General features: G+C 38.6%; 2 protein-coding genes across 7 annotated transcripts in view; both read right to left on the minus strand.

Annotated features, from left to right (window-relative positions):
• Positions 1-4702: 4702 nt before the first annotated feature.
• On the minus strand, positions 4703-5539 carry mRpL21 (mitochondrial ribosomal protein L21). The gene is made up of 2 exons (XM_017142418.3): positions 5365-5539; positions 4703-5297 (listed from the first exon to the last, which is right to left on the minus strand). The coding sequence occupies exons 1-2, from the start codon at positions 5432-5434 to the stop codon at positions 4765-4767; spliced, it is 603 nt and encodes a 200-aa protein (XP_016997907.2). The 5' UTR covers positions 5435-5539; the 3' UTR covers positions 4703-4764.
• Positions 5540-6022: 483 nt separating this feature from the next.
• The window catches only part of SPoCk (secretory pathway calcium atpase), a 43270-nt gene continuing 34747 nt past the window's right edge, over positions 6023-14545 (minus strand). For 4 of the 6 annotated variants that reach the window (XR_011418459.1, XR_011418461.1, XR_011418463.1 and 1 more), the window contains 3 exons: positions 10195-10510; positions 8593-9551; positions 6023-8054 (listed from right to left, as the gene is read on the minus strand). Coding sequence is in view for 1 of the 6 variants with exons in the window: in XM_017142430.3 (XP_016997919.2) it covers positions 8852-9551; positions 10195-10510 (1016 nt within the window). In the remaining 5 variants the exon portion in view is untranslated. Of the gene's footprint in view, positions 8055-8095; positions 9552-10194; positions 10511-14545 lie in introns of those variants that run through there. The other 2 variants (XR_011418460.1, XM_017142430.3) reach the window with 2 other exon arrangements.

Genomic DNA, 14545 nt, shown 5'->3' on the forward strand with positions numbered 1-14545 from the left:
AATACGTTCTTCTTGGTAAGAGAGAAATTATTAAAACCGAGAACGATTTACTCTTGGAACCAAGAACGCGTATTCTTGAAACCAAGAACGCCTATGCTTGAATCCAAGAATTTTTCTTCTTGAATCCAAGAAGACTTATACTGAAATCAAGAATACTTATTTTCAAAAAAGTAGTCTCAAATCAAGAACACTCGTTCTTGATTTTAGTAAAACCGTTCTTGGCTCAGTTTTGAGCACGGAAATACTGAAATCAAGAACGTTGAGAACGGTTTTTTTCTCGGTGTAAAATTTTAAATATTATATTCGCACTTTTGCCAGAAATTTCTGAGATACATCCTTGCTAAAAAGCACGCAACACTGGTTTGCGCTCGGCTTTGCACGGACACACAGTGCGTATGAGCAATGGAAAAGTAATTAAATTTAACAGGCAGAAGCGAGAACTGCAGAGAGTCATGTGCCCTGTCCGCCATTCTCTGTCGATTTCCCGGCTAGTTAGCCTAACAAAATAAAAAAGAAATATTGGGAAAACTGTCATTATTAACGCATTGAGCGCGGCGCTGACAGCTGTTGCACCCCCTGAAAAGGATGAAAATGGGGCGGGTAGGTGCCATGTTGACACTTTGCCGAGACCAAATGACATTTATTGAAATTTCATCATTAAGAACCGAAGTGGGGAAGCCATTCCCCGAAATGTTTGTGAACTTTGCTGCTCATCGAACTTATTTAAATTCGAATTGCGACACGTGCGGGGGAGTACGAGTAGATTGTCATATCACCATCAGGTTATCAAAGAGGCAGCTCGCACACAAAAAAAATCCTTGACAACCCTTGCCGTTGGAAATCACTTTTTTTTGGCATGGCAAACAACAATTCAGTGAACTGAAAAATATCCCCAAGGAGCAGAGCCAACATTTTTCACATTTTTGCATAATTTTCAAGAAAAACTTTTCAAGTTATGCGTTAGGTGACAGAAATCCTCATCATCCCCCTTATCGAAGAATGATATGTGAGTTTATAATTCGAATGTAATATGCTTTAGGCAAATTGATGAAGACGAGGGTTGGGCTTGGGATCGATATAATGCGAAAATAATATTTCGATTGGGGAGCCTAAAGTTTAAGGAAAGAAAATGATGAATACCCAAAGCGTGGAGAAATAAATGGGATGTTCAATCCAGAAACCAAATTTAGAATAGAATGTGCTTACAATCAACATGGTTCACTGAATGCTTTCTATTAGAGATTTTCTTTAAGTTTAATTATGTTTTCAATTTATTATGCCATTTTTTAATTATTTGATTCTTATTTTGGATTTAAAAATTAAATTTTCTTAGAATATGTTAAATCACTTTTTTTTTAAATACGATGTTACATTGACAATAATTATACCATTTGTGTGCTATCAATTTAGTTAACCGCTATAAGCAATCATTGATTTGTAGAGGCCATACACAATGCAAAAAAAAAAACAAAAATTACGAAGAGAGGACTAAAAAACACCAATAAAAGAAGAATTACAATCAATTGCCCGAGCCCCTGACTTCGCCACTTAACCGCCGCGTAGCACCCCGGATTCCCGCCCGTAAATCCCCCGAACCACATCAAAAAGCCACCCCTGCAAACATTCCCTTGGAAGGCAATGGATATATCCTCGTTCTTGGGATTTGACCAGCCTGGGGGCTCGTCGGCCCGGTGTCTAATCAAAAATGCAATGTTTGGCTTGGTTAAGCGGAAATCGGTAGATTGCGTTCGCACAGTTTTCGCTTGTTGATATTAACACATTCCTCCCACTACGTAGCCCATCCCATCAACACCCCCAGATTGATGGGCGGTGCGAAGGGCTCGGGGGCGGAGGTGGGTTAATGAAACGTCACAGATGATGACGACGTTGGCATAAGATTTCAATGATATGTCAAAACTGAGTGATGCTGATGATGGATGGGTGGTCATAATACAGTATCCTTCGTCCTTGTTGCACGGCGAGAAAATGCTAACGTTTTTTTGAAACTTTTCCTATAAAAAATACAAATAGATTTTACAATTATTTAAAAAATAGTAAAGACAGCAAAAGGTAATTGGGTGACAATAAAAGCTGAATTCTGTATAACCTTAAAAAAAAATTTCCACAAATACATATGAATTTTTAATTAATTTTAAAATAATACTTAATTACAGCTTTCTCCTTATGTAATAAGTTGTTCAATCAAACAAAATACTGTGTATCACAGGAGTAATCAATTACTCCAACTAATTATGGGATTTCTTAAAATTCTTTCAAAATTTAAGTCTATTTTTTACTGCAGAAAATATTGAAAACATTTTTTGTAACCTGATTTATACATTTTTTTCCAGTGCTTGCGTCCACATTCCCCCTTTCTTTTGCCTTCTCCCTTTTGGGCCTCATACATCACACGCTTCTACGCATAAATTTAGGAAATTTGGACCAACTTGAGCCGCATTTACATGGGATTTTCACGGCGACCAAAAGGGAGAGAGGAGGGCTGGCAGAAAGTGGTGGCTTAGATGGACTTCCACGGTGGGTGGTTTTGCGAAGGAACAGGAGAATGGAGGGCGTGGGGCGCCATCAGAAGACAAACAAACCCAGCATCCGCTTGGTGGCAATTTCCGTTTTGTCACTTAACGCACATCAAATGCAATTTTCCTAGGCAAATAACATAATCAACCCGAAAAGTAGAAGGAGTATAATGCCCAAAACTTGCCGAGGCAAGCAGTGCAGGCAGTCAGGTGAAATTTTGTCACACCAAAATGCTTTCAATTTGTGTTTATATTTTCCGCATACTCTTTTCCATATTGAAATTTGATTTGTCGCTGGCAAAGTGCAGCGGAATATACATTTTTGTGATGGATATTTGAGCAAAACTTGCCCGAAGTGTCGACAATTGAATTTGTGCTGCTTGTGCAATTTGCGAAATTTGATGTGGCACCATTAGACGCATCAACGTCGTCGGCTCCTTTTGGGGAAAGGGGAAACGGATGCGAAACCATAATTTTTAATGGCATTTTTATATGGAGCGAAAGTGATTTTATTTAGAAGGTGTCAAGTCGAATGCCGCCAGGAGCGCTGAGGCGAAGACATCACATTGAATTAAAGCTAAATGGGTTGGCAAAATAACAGTGAGTGATTAATCAAAAAATAAAGTACTTAAATTATGTTTGAATTATACATAAATATACATACACCCTTTGCTCTACCTATTTTAAGCAGTACACATTCCATTTTGTATGTATTCTGTGTTCAAACATCGGAATATATATTAAAAGGTATTATAAACATTCGATTTCTAGCGATCTCTGATTAAAGATTAATTGTTTTTTTAAATTCCAAATTAGATTGGGGCCTTAAAAATGTTTGATTTTGTTTTTAATAATTGTATCTTAACTCAGTTCGCTTGAATTTGAACGTTAAAAACGGTATTTTGCTTATAATCCGATGTCTAGTGACCAGGGTAAAAGTGCTAGCCAAAATCAGTTCAAATAGATAAAATTAGCCTGTATAGACAGATTAAACACTTCGGTTTTTGCACCTAAAATATTTAATTAAAAAGTGCCAATAATAGTTTGGCAGTAATGGAAGCCTAGATCCTCTTTAAGCTCACAGATTCTTAAATTTTTTATTTCCCCCAGAGCAAATCTGAAACCGGAAAGGCCAAACGGGATAATGGGGCCAGGGAAAAGCAAAAGCTTTACCAGGCAAAGGCTAAAAAGTAAACGCCTTTGGTTAGTGAAAAGTGAAAGAGCAGCGTAAACAAATACGACAGCCGCCGACTCGGGAGCAACTTACATCTGCTGATAAAGAAAGCAGCAGGCATCCCGTGCTTCACATGCAGTTTATAAATCGTCGAGTGGGTGGTTCAGGGTGGTGCAAGGCACCATTGGGGTGGTGGTGGTGCAGCCGACGTCTTTTAATGAAAGATGGCAACAACAACATGGACGATAAAAGGTTGTCATTAAAATTGCAGCGGTTGCTGCTGGCTGCTTCATTAGAGACGGCGCCTTGCCTTTGTTGTGGTGCAGAAAGTCGGGAGTTGGGTGATTCATATTTCAAACTAGGTTGCCGTTTTGGGTAAATACTGACGAGCATCGTGATGAACTCGCCACAGTCATTGAATCAAGATGAAAGGGGAATTTGTAATGGAAAAAACAAAAAACGATGGCAGAAGGGCATTTTCTTTGGAAGATCAAAAGCAAAAGTGAGCATGAAAAGTGTTTAGTAAATGTAAGATTTTTAGTTTTTGAAATTGGCGGAGTAGTTGCCGGATTGATAGAAAAATGTTGTATTTTTCAGGGGCTGCCAGACGGGTGAAAATGGTTGGATGTGCGCTGCCAGATAGCTCGAAAATGTCACGGCTTAAGAATTTTAAGTTTTATGAAAATAAAATACATATTTCCTATTTTTAAGCAACTGATCAAGCGCTTTTTCCTGTTATGAATTAATAATAATAAAGAATTAATAATATAAAAGTTTACGTCAATAAACTCTTAAGTTATTTTGGTAAATATTAACGATTTAAAAATTGTTTATGTAAAATGTGAAAATAATAAAGGAAATGTATATAACTTAAGAGATACATTTCAAGGAGAATCAAATAAATAAAGTCCCTTCCAAATATTAAGTTCTTAAGTTCGGGAATATTCCCTAGCGTCTAAAGACACCTGTAAATAATCTTTATAAACGTTTTCAGTTTGATTTCTTAATTACCTTCCAAAGATTTGGTTTATTTTTCTTGATCAACAGCATTTTAAACTAAAACAAGCGCTTCGGGAGCTCCGCCTCGCCCTTCCCGTCTACCGGACGGGTCAGTTCGATGGAGTTGATCCTGACCATGGTGTGCGGTGATCGCTGGAAGTTGATCCTCATGTACTGCTTCCTGCGCTTCTTGCGGAAGTGGGTCTTCGTGTGGCTGAGCGTCTTCTCCACCACGGTGGCCCTCACGGTTATGAGTCCGGGCTCCAGAATGGGCCTGCCCACGAGGGTGAAGTCCCTGGCGCCGGCCAAAAGGACCTTGTCCAGACTGATCTCGTCGCCTATCGTTGGGGGCCAATAGCCCTCCACCAGGATAACATCGCCAGGAGTTACTTTGAATTGCTTGCCGCACAGGTGAACCACTGCGAAGAGGCGTCCCTGCTCGGACTTCTGCACCTGGCGGTTGATTCGCTCGCAAATGTTCTGGCACTCCTTCTGCTGATCCTTGGCTATGGCGGATATATCCACCGATTCCGTCGCCGGCTTGTTTTGCTGCCCCACAGCCGGCGAAATGCTCAGCGAACGCATGGCACCTACAAAAAGTGAGCACCCTTGTTATGTCACATTGTTTACATCGCTATTTATTGCATATCCACTCACCTGCTAGTGAGACGCTTTGCTTGGGCAGCTGGCGCAGCACCTGGCGCACTCCTTGCGCTAAGAATGACATCGTTTTGTATTGTTTTTAACTCAAAAAGCACATAAATAAATCGGATCAGTCAAAAGTTGGGCAAACGGCGGAAAGTAAAATGTCCTAACGCGACGTCAAACAGCTGTGTTAGCAGTTGTGAGTTAAAACTCTGTTATTCATCTCTGTTATCATTTCCTTACAGATTTAGCTTTTTCCTAGCTATTTATTTAGAAGTTACTCCTGTACAAGAACCAAATGGCCAGCCGTGACACGAACCTCTACGACCGCTACACAAATTCGATTTCAGAGCTAATTTAAAAATAATTATTACGCCTTTCACAGAACGTTTTCCAAGTTGCACTGTATCTTAAAACCTATCTCATTAAATAAACTATTTACAAAACAAGTTACATTCAATTATAATCAACAGTTTTCGAGAAATTCAAGTGTTTCTAATTCGTCACGTGGGTGTGTAAGCACTGACCGTAGAAATAAATCGATAGTCATCCGACATTTTTAAAATGTGGCGCTAAATTCTTCTAAAATCTTCTTACCAAAGTTATAATTCCCTCTGTTCAAGCCAATCCCTCTACTCCTCAGAAAATTAAAGATATTCATCACCAAAAGTATTTACTACATAAAGTTTATTATATTCAGTAAATATTTGTTTCGCGATATTCCACAGATAAATATTAAATATATTAGTATTGTTACCGTTGCATAATACATTTTATATAAACTATTTTGTCCAATATTATTCGGTTTGCGAAATTAAATTAAATTATGTAAATTCTTTTGTTTACTTTGACATTGTTAAGAGGTGGCTTCCATAAAACAACGATGAAAGTGCAATTTAAATAATGTCTAGTGCGGAGGGGAAAGTACCAAATATTTCCGAAATATGAAAGTGTATTTGCTTTACGCCTGGTATTTATCTATATGTGTATATATTCTTAAAGCTTACATTTAATAGCACAGATAGTTATAGTTATTTTTTAGGTTAAGCTTTTTCTAAGAAGTACTTTACGAATTTGTAAGTTTGCCATTAGTTTGTACATTCCATTTAACCGAACCCTATTGAAACTATAATTTAGTAGATAATGAAATCAGGGAACATAATTTTGAGTGCCATAGAATTAGCCGGCATTGCTAGACATTTACACTAACATAGGTATATTAGAGGCTCACGTATTATTCATAGACAGTAATGAATATTTCTGTGGTTACTAATTCGTTTAATATAATCAAACATTATAGATTATTGTATATCGCAAAGACCGATTGCGGGTTTTACTTATACACAACTTTGAGTAGTTTTTCTTTTAGTTCCATAAATTAGTGTATACCTGTTTTGACTAATATATGCATATTATTTGGTGCAATTTTTATTTTCCTTCAGACATTCATTTCCTTTTTCATATTAATAAATACCCTTAATTTTCTAATTATTGTTACCATTGTGGATGAGATGTGAGTGAATGTGAGTGGGTGTAGACCTGTGTGTTTCATGTGTTGTGTACTTTTAGTGTGTCTTTATGCGTGGGTATTTTAATGAGCCTTTGATTGCTTGCCGTGTTGAACGAGCTTTTTTCAATACAATTTTTTTTTTTTTTATATATTTAATTTTCTATATTTTTCATTTTTTTTTTGTATTTTTCTTGCCTTGATATATGAGAGTGTGTCTCTGACGAGCTAAGCCTGATCTTAATGTGTGTGATAAAATAAATAATTTCTTGATTGGTCCATTACTTGCAATAGCAGCGTGAAAATGAGTTCCATTCAACGAAATTGTGAAATATGTGACAAATGCCTTCATAGTTTTGTTGATAGAAAACAAACACCATCGAAAAATGTGATATGCTCCCAGTGCATCAGTGAAATCTGTTCGGTTCTACATGTGAAAATGCCTTCAATGGGGTTACAAGCCTTCTGAGTTATGATATGAATCGAATGTCAATGATATTTAAAGATTTTCATTATATAGTTGAGATTTCTCTTGGTATTCTATTGAATTTAATAAATATTCCTTTTTATGTATTAAAAATGCATTAATTGACTAATAAGATGCATACTTTTGATTACAATTCGCTAGATACGTTGCTTTCGTATATTTCTTACTCGTATTGCATCACTATTATAATTCTGAAACTGAATTTCGGTAAGTACATAGCTTCAAGCTATTTTAAGAATAAAAAGACGGTCGTAATTTGACAAATTACTTTACAATTAAGTAATCGGTGCTCTTTGCTTTGTGAAATTTTGCATTTTGTTTGGTGCATTGCTCTGTTACAATAGATAGCAAATCCTATCCTAAACAAGAAAAACTGTCTGCGAATTTTTTTTCAATTTAAAACTATGCATTGTATTGGATTTTCACCCTCCATTTGATGTTCCAATGTAAAAATATCTTTTTAATTGCTAACGCGCTAGAGCTTCGATTTGCGTTGATGGTAGGTACACAAATTGATTGTTTGCTTTTCAAATTCCGAATAAATTATTTTTCAAAATTACCAAAAAAAAAACCATGTTTTATTTCACTACACCATGCTTTGCTTAGTCCTTTCCTTGCCCTGTTTTACTCATATCCTTTCTGCATTTGCCTGTTGAACTTAATCGGATTCACGACACCGATCACTTCATCTAAGATCCGGTTGCTTCGCTGCGGGAAAAAAGAGGTAAATCTATAATAATCAGAAATGGTTTACAATTTCTTTACAGTTTAAGTTTTATTTTTCAAAACTAAAATATTTAACCCCACAAGCTGAGATGCAAATGAACATAAATTAAAGATTTGCACTTCCCCCACTTGTGAGATGATCTGGTTTATGTGCTTAAAATAATATCACATTAAACTGTTTTTGCCGACATTTTTATAAAATATTAAACACTTCGAATTGACTTAATTTGCGTGATGAGCATTTAAAACTAGAGCAGCACTTAGACGTAGAATGGAAATGGAAAGTAGGTGCAAGGGTAGGCATGCAGCCAATTGGAGAATTTAATGAATTTTACGCGCTTAACGCTGAGATATCAATAGTTTTGGAAACTGTTTTAAAATAAGTCATACAAAGAGAATAGTTCTACACACAAATTGTCTACTTAGATGATAAACACAATACAGTACATTAAAATAAAACAAAACTCTTTGCAAATCATAGAACAAGGCAAAAATAACAGAGAGAGAGCAAAGAACCAACCTGGAAGCTTACGTCAAATCTATGAAAATCCCTGTTACGCCCACAGTCTGGTCGAAACCCACATTGTCGATTTATCAAATCTCCGCTAATTGGTCGAGTCAAATGTAAAAGTAAACACACACATCCTGTTCCGGCTTCTGCTTCCGCGCTCCTCGCTTGTTTTGGCATAGTTTTGCTTTTTTTATGGGTTTTTTTTTAGTTAGTTTAGTTTAATTTACTCGGCTTTTGGATGCAAATCGTCTCTAGCGCTTGCGTTTTGTCATACAAAGTCCAGCTCGGAGCGGGTGCTGTACATCTTGCGCTCCATGGTGCGCTCGAACCACTTCTTTATCTCGGAGACGACCAGCACGGAGGAGGTGAGCGAGACCAGGAAGAAGATGTCGTAGGGCGTCAGGGCCTCCGTCTGGAAGACCATCTGCAGCGGCGGAAAGTAGACGACCAGCATTTGGCCAATAATCGAGAAGGCGACGGCCAGCAGGAACATGCGGTTGGTGGTCAGGCCGATGGTGAAGACGCTCTTCGTCTGCGAGCGGCAGGAGAGCGCATTGAACATGTCGAAGAATACGAAGCAAGTGAAGGTCATGGTCGTGTCCCGCTTGGTCTTGCCCAGCGTCCCGTCGGCCATCTCGCGCTGAAAGACCCACAGCGTCCCGAGCACTATGATGCTGGCGCTGAGCAAAACATTCACCACCACCGACTTCGTGATCATCGGCTGCTTGACGTTGCGCGGCTTCTGCTTGAGCACGTCATGGTCCACGGGCTCCACGCCCAACGACTGGGCCGGCGGACCGTCCATTATGATGTTGATCCACAGGATCTGCATGGCGTTCAGCGGATTGGCAATGTCCATCAGCGTGGCCAGTGCTATGAGGGCCAAGGCGGCTATGGATGTGCTCAGCTGAAAGCGCACAAAGTTCCGGATGTTGTAGAAGATGCCCTTGCCCTCCTCGATGGCGGCGCTGTAAGCGAAGAAAGTTAAGTTAAGCTCGACTTTTAACTAATTAACTGGTCATTAAGGGGGAGATACATTTAAAAAAAAAAATTTAATTTTCATGGTTTTCACATCTGCAGATCGTGTATCTAAAAAAGTAATGCTTCCATCATCATGCTACTTTTACAGAAATGTTAGTAATGAAACTGACCACTGTTTGAACCTACTTCATGTAGAAATTTGTACGTTTAAGTATTTTTTTTTAAGGAAAAATATGAAAAAAATTAATTTTTTTCATTTGAAAAAGTGCCACAACCAGAGATTTTAATATATTCTATGTAATTTAGGCTTAGACATTTTCTACATTATTTCTTTAAAAAAAATATATTTGGTTTCATAAAAATCGGATCTACACAGCGACCTGTGGACGATCCGCAGCTGGCCTACTTTTTTTATTCTAATCTGACAAAAAGATTCCCACGGCCGCCAATTTAAAGGATAAAAAAATATAAAAATTGCTTACTATTATACAAGAACAATGTAATCAACATGCCAAGTTGCGAAGTTCCAGCACAACCCCTTATTAGTTTAAAAAGAAAATTACGAAAAAAATTAAAAAAATGCAGTTCTATATGTATCTCCCCCCTAAACGCTCCATTAAGTCTACTCACATGATGGTGTGGAAGTCGTCGTTGACCAGAATCATATCGGCCGCCTCCTTGCACACATCCGTCCCATTTTTGCCCATAGCAATGCCGATGTCCGCCTTCTTCAGGGCCACTCCGTCATTCACACCGTCGCCAGTCATCCCGACTATGTTCCCAGTGCGCTGCAGGGACTTCACTATCTCCAGTTTGTGGCGCGGCGATACGCGGTAAAAGACGCTCACGTTGTTGGCCACCTTGTCCAGCTGGTGCTCGTTCATCTGATCGATTTCCTGGCCGGATAGCGTCTGGTGGTGGATCGTATCGATGCCGATGAGATTCGCTGCAAGTGGAGGTAAGGGGTAAAGTCTCGTAAGTACAGAATGCCTGCCATTATTCAATGGAAACAATGTCAGAGGAAAAGGGCTTAACCCTCCATCCTCGAGTCCACTTCTAATGCCTTGTAATCCGTCCTCACCTGGCACCCAAGCCCCTTTGTTGTGCCAACGCAGTCAAGTAAATCGCCTTTCATTGCATTTTCCAAGCAATTGGCGCTGAACTACACCGGAGCAACAGGCGAAAGTGGTGAAGTGCCTCGCCAGGAGTCGCGTGTGTGCCGGCACAGCTTGAAGCCGTCGACTTGGATTTTATTCGCCACACAGAGAGAAAAACGGGACAATATGGGATTGATATTGTTTCATATCAATTTTTACATAACAAAATGGTAAGATTTCATTTTAATATGATACAAATTCATATAATTTTGATATGAACAGTAGGGCGGTCCATATTTGTATGGAAATTTGTAAGGTCCTACTCTCACCCGCCTATACGGTGCGCATTGTGGTACTCAAGGAATACCAAAAGTTTCAAAGTTTATCACCCATACGCACTGTTGCCTTCGATCAAAAAGTTTTTCTAATCAAGGTGGCATAGATTTCAACAATTAAGTTGATGTTTTGCTCTCCTTTTTTACCAATTATTTCAACGAAGTTCATAATTTGACAAGACAAGAAATAGGAGAACGACTTTTTTCGACAAAATTCGAGCTGTTATACGTGTCGTATAAGTAATTTTAAAGCAAACTTTAAAGACGTTTCGCAAGGTCTAAATCTCAAAAAAAAATTTTTTTTTTTCACATACATTTTTTGCTACTTTAATATACCATGTGAAGGGGTGAGAATAGAATTTCATTTTTTGGACCGCCCTAATGAACACAGAACGGAACAAAATTGATAAGAAATAATATCCCCGATGGATGACTATTTTTTTTTCTCCGTGCAGGCGAAAATGCAAAAACAATTGTTAATTTCTTGGGTGTGTTTGCTTCTCGAAAATTCAATTGAAAGCCAAGCAATAAAGTTGAAAAACTTCAGAAGGATCGACTGGGTTCCCTTTCCTTTCCTCCCGATACCATTTCCTGCTCCTTTCGAGCGCATTTATGAAGTGCGCACAATGGGTGGCAGGTGCAGCAGCTGCGGGAGACAGGGGCAACAACAATAGCCCCAAGGAGAACTTTCGCAAAAAGTCGCGTCGCCATTTTTCATTATGGCGCCCGCGTATTTGTCCTATCCCCAGAGCTCCTCGTGCTCTTCCTGTTGTCCTGTTTGCACAAAATTCTAGCCAGAGTGCACTGAAGTAAATAATAACAATCTGCAACAAAAGCAACAGGGTGGAAGGATGCGCGGCGAAATGAGCAAAAGAAGACGTAATTAAAACGCATTCAGCGACTCGAATCCCTACTCGCCTGCTTCCAGTCCCAGACAATTAAAAGCAGCTCGCCACCGGGCTGCTGCGGGAAATTACAGAGGTGGCCAACTATTCTCCTATTCGGGTCTCTGCGGTCTCCTGGCTTAATACCCAGGCCATCGAGGAGCCGGTTGCCTGCAGACGGCGGTCGCCTTGGTGCCAATTTGAACCTAAACAAACTCCAGTGGCCGCCATTATCTCGGCCCAGTTGTAGTTTGCTCGCCGGGATGTTTGGCTGCTTCAAAGGAGGGCAGGTTGGTCTTCAAGAGACGCATATTTTCCAACAAAAATGTACAGTAAAGAAATGTATTAGTAAAGAAGTATGTACATTAGGGTGGTCCAAAAAAGGAATTATTTTTCTCTGAAAACTAAGACTTTCAAGACTTAGACCTTCCGAATCGTCCTCGAAGTTTTCTTTTCCAATTATGAAATACGCCGTAATAATTAGTTAACAAAAGGGAGAGCAAATCATCAAAAGAATAGTGAAATCTACGCCACCTAGATAAAACAAAAGCAACGGTGTGTATGGGTGATAAACTTTGAAGCTAATTCACCAAATTTCTTTTGGTAAAGCTTATTATATTTTCTTTATCAGCATTAACAAAAATCACATTTAATTAAATAGACCCCTTCATGAATCAACAGTTTCCGGATGACTAAAATAAAAATGACTAATGATAGACATTTTTAACAATGCTGAAAAAAAATTAACATTTAAAAAAAAACTAGTCAGGCAGAATAATGTTTGCTATACTAGAGATAACATTTTAAAACAGCTTTATTAGGCCAAATGACCCTGAACTATTGGAATTTTTAGCTTGGACAAATTTTCTGTGACACCCCCGACTATTTGAATTGGCAATGCAATATTAAAATTGATTAAAAATTCCATTTATCAAGCTGTATCTGTGCCAGCACATCGAAGCAGCGCCATTGACCGCAAAAGCGAATCGTCTGTTTTCAATTTTCACGCTAGAGCAGCAGGGTCAACGGGCTGGAGGAGTGACATACGGATTCAGCGGATGTTGCCATTGTTTACCTGGCGTCTGCGTCAAGGAAAACGGCAATTCCGAATCGGTTTTCAATTTCTGCTGATGACAGCAGTGCGTCTGCCACGCCGGAAACATTCATAAGCCCTCCATAAAACTTAAATTTTGTCGCAATATCGGAAAAAATAAAATCGAATAAAGAATGAAACAATGCTTTATTGCAGCGCGAGATATTCTGCGTTGTTTTTTATGATTCTAGCATGTTGCATGCTGATACAGCCTTGGAGCTAATTTATAGGAGCGTGTTACTACATATTCAGTAGTAACATTCAATTTAAATTGTTGGTTTTTAAATTCAATAAATTATTTCCATTTCTTAGTATTACAAATTATTTTCAATCAATTAAAAAAAATGCATGAAATTCATAGCATAAGCAAAGTAAATGTCTTCTTCTGTTATATTATTCCAATAAACCAATTCTTAAATTATTTGAAGTGTGGGGTTTGGCAACAAATAAAATTTTTCCTTTTGTCCTTTTTCTCTCTCTTTAAAATAGCGATTCAAAATAGCATTCATGAAGGTACATTTTGTGAAATGAATCCTAAATTACTTATATCGTTTGGTTCAAGTAGCTATACGATTTTCAATCGACACTTAAGCCGTAAATACGTACTATTCTACTTTACCCCTAATACAATGCACTCTTTTTCCCCACGAGTAACTTGTAAAAAATTACGTTGCGGCAGGAAAAATAACATACCACGGAAACTTTGTTTTTGGTTCGCTAAACGGAACATGTCCTTGTCATCGCATTTGATGCAGAAAAAGTCGAGCTGAGCCAAAGGGAAAGAAACGAAAAATATATAGAAGCTTATAAAATTGTCACAAAGCGCAGCACCACCGCAAGCCGAAAGCGGATTAGGCATAATCTTGTGTGCACCCGAAGGCAAAAGTTGCATTTTGTCGCTGCAAAGTTTATGAAAACGTAAAGCGCCCAAAACTGTGCAACAAGCATTTTGTTTACCACTTGAGCAGGCACTTTGAAAGCCAAGCCATCCAGACCAAACTCACGCAGGGAATCGGAGTGTGAAGGGCTCCATATTGAAATAAACATGCAAAATCATAGAGAAAGGGTCCACAATGTTCTAAAGAACAAAGCCGAGAACAAACTCTATAAAAACACCGTCGAGGAAATAGTGCAATCTTTCATTTGGTAATTGAAAGCATCGCATGGTCACGAACGCGTAAAGAAAGTTTTCTCTGCGAATGCCATTTGCATTTGTAGTCCAAAGTACCGGCCTTGGAAGCTGGATGATGCTTCTTTAGGTTGTTAAGCAAGGTGCTATACGTGACGATTTCATTCGACTGGCTGCTGACTTCCCTCTTCTTTTGTTTCCCCCGACTCTCGTCAATAATTACTTCTGGAAGGGATCTGCACATGCAGGATTATCCTGCCGATTCCAGAGTGCATTCCGAAGTGCACTTTGCTAATTGGAAGTGCGACTCGCTGGGTAAAAAAATATGTAGTGATTAAGACGAGCATATTTACGTATGATAACCTTGAAATACTACCAAAATTCGTAGTATAAAAATAAAAACATTGAAATAAATTCCAAAGTTTTCAGTACAAAAGCAAGAG

Source organism: Drosophila takahashii, chromosome 3L (genome assembly GCF_030179915.1).
Source record: "Drosophila takahashii strain IR98-3 E-12201 chromosome 3L, DtakHiC1v2, whole genome shotgun sequence".
Taxonomy (NCBI): domain Eukaryota; kingdom Metazoa; phylum Arthropoda; class Insecta; order Diptera; family Drosophilidae; genus Drosophila; species Drosophila takahashii.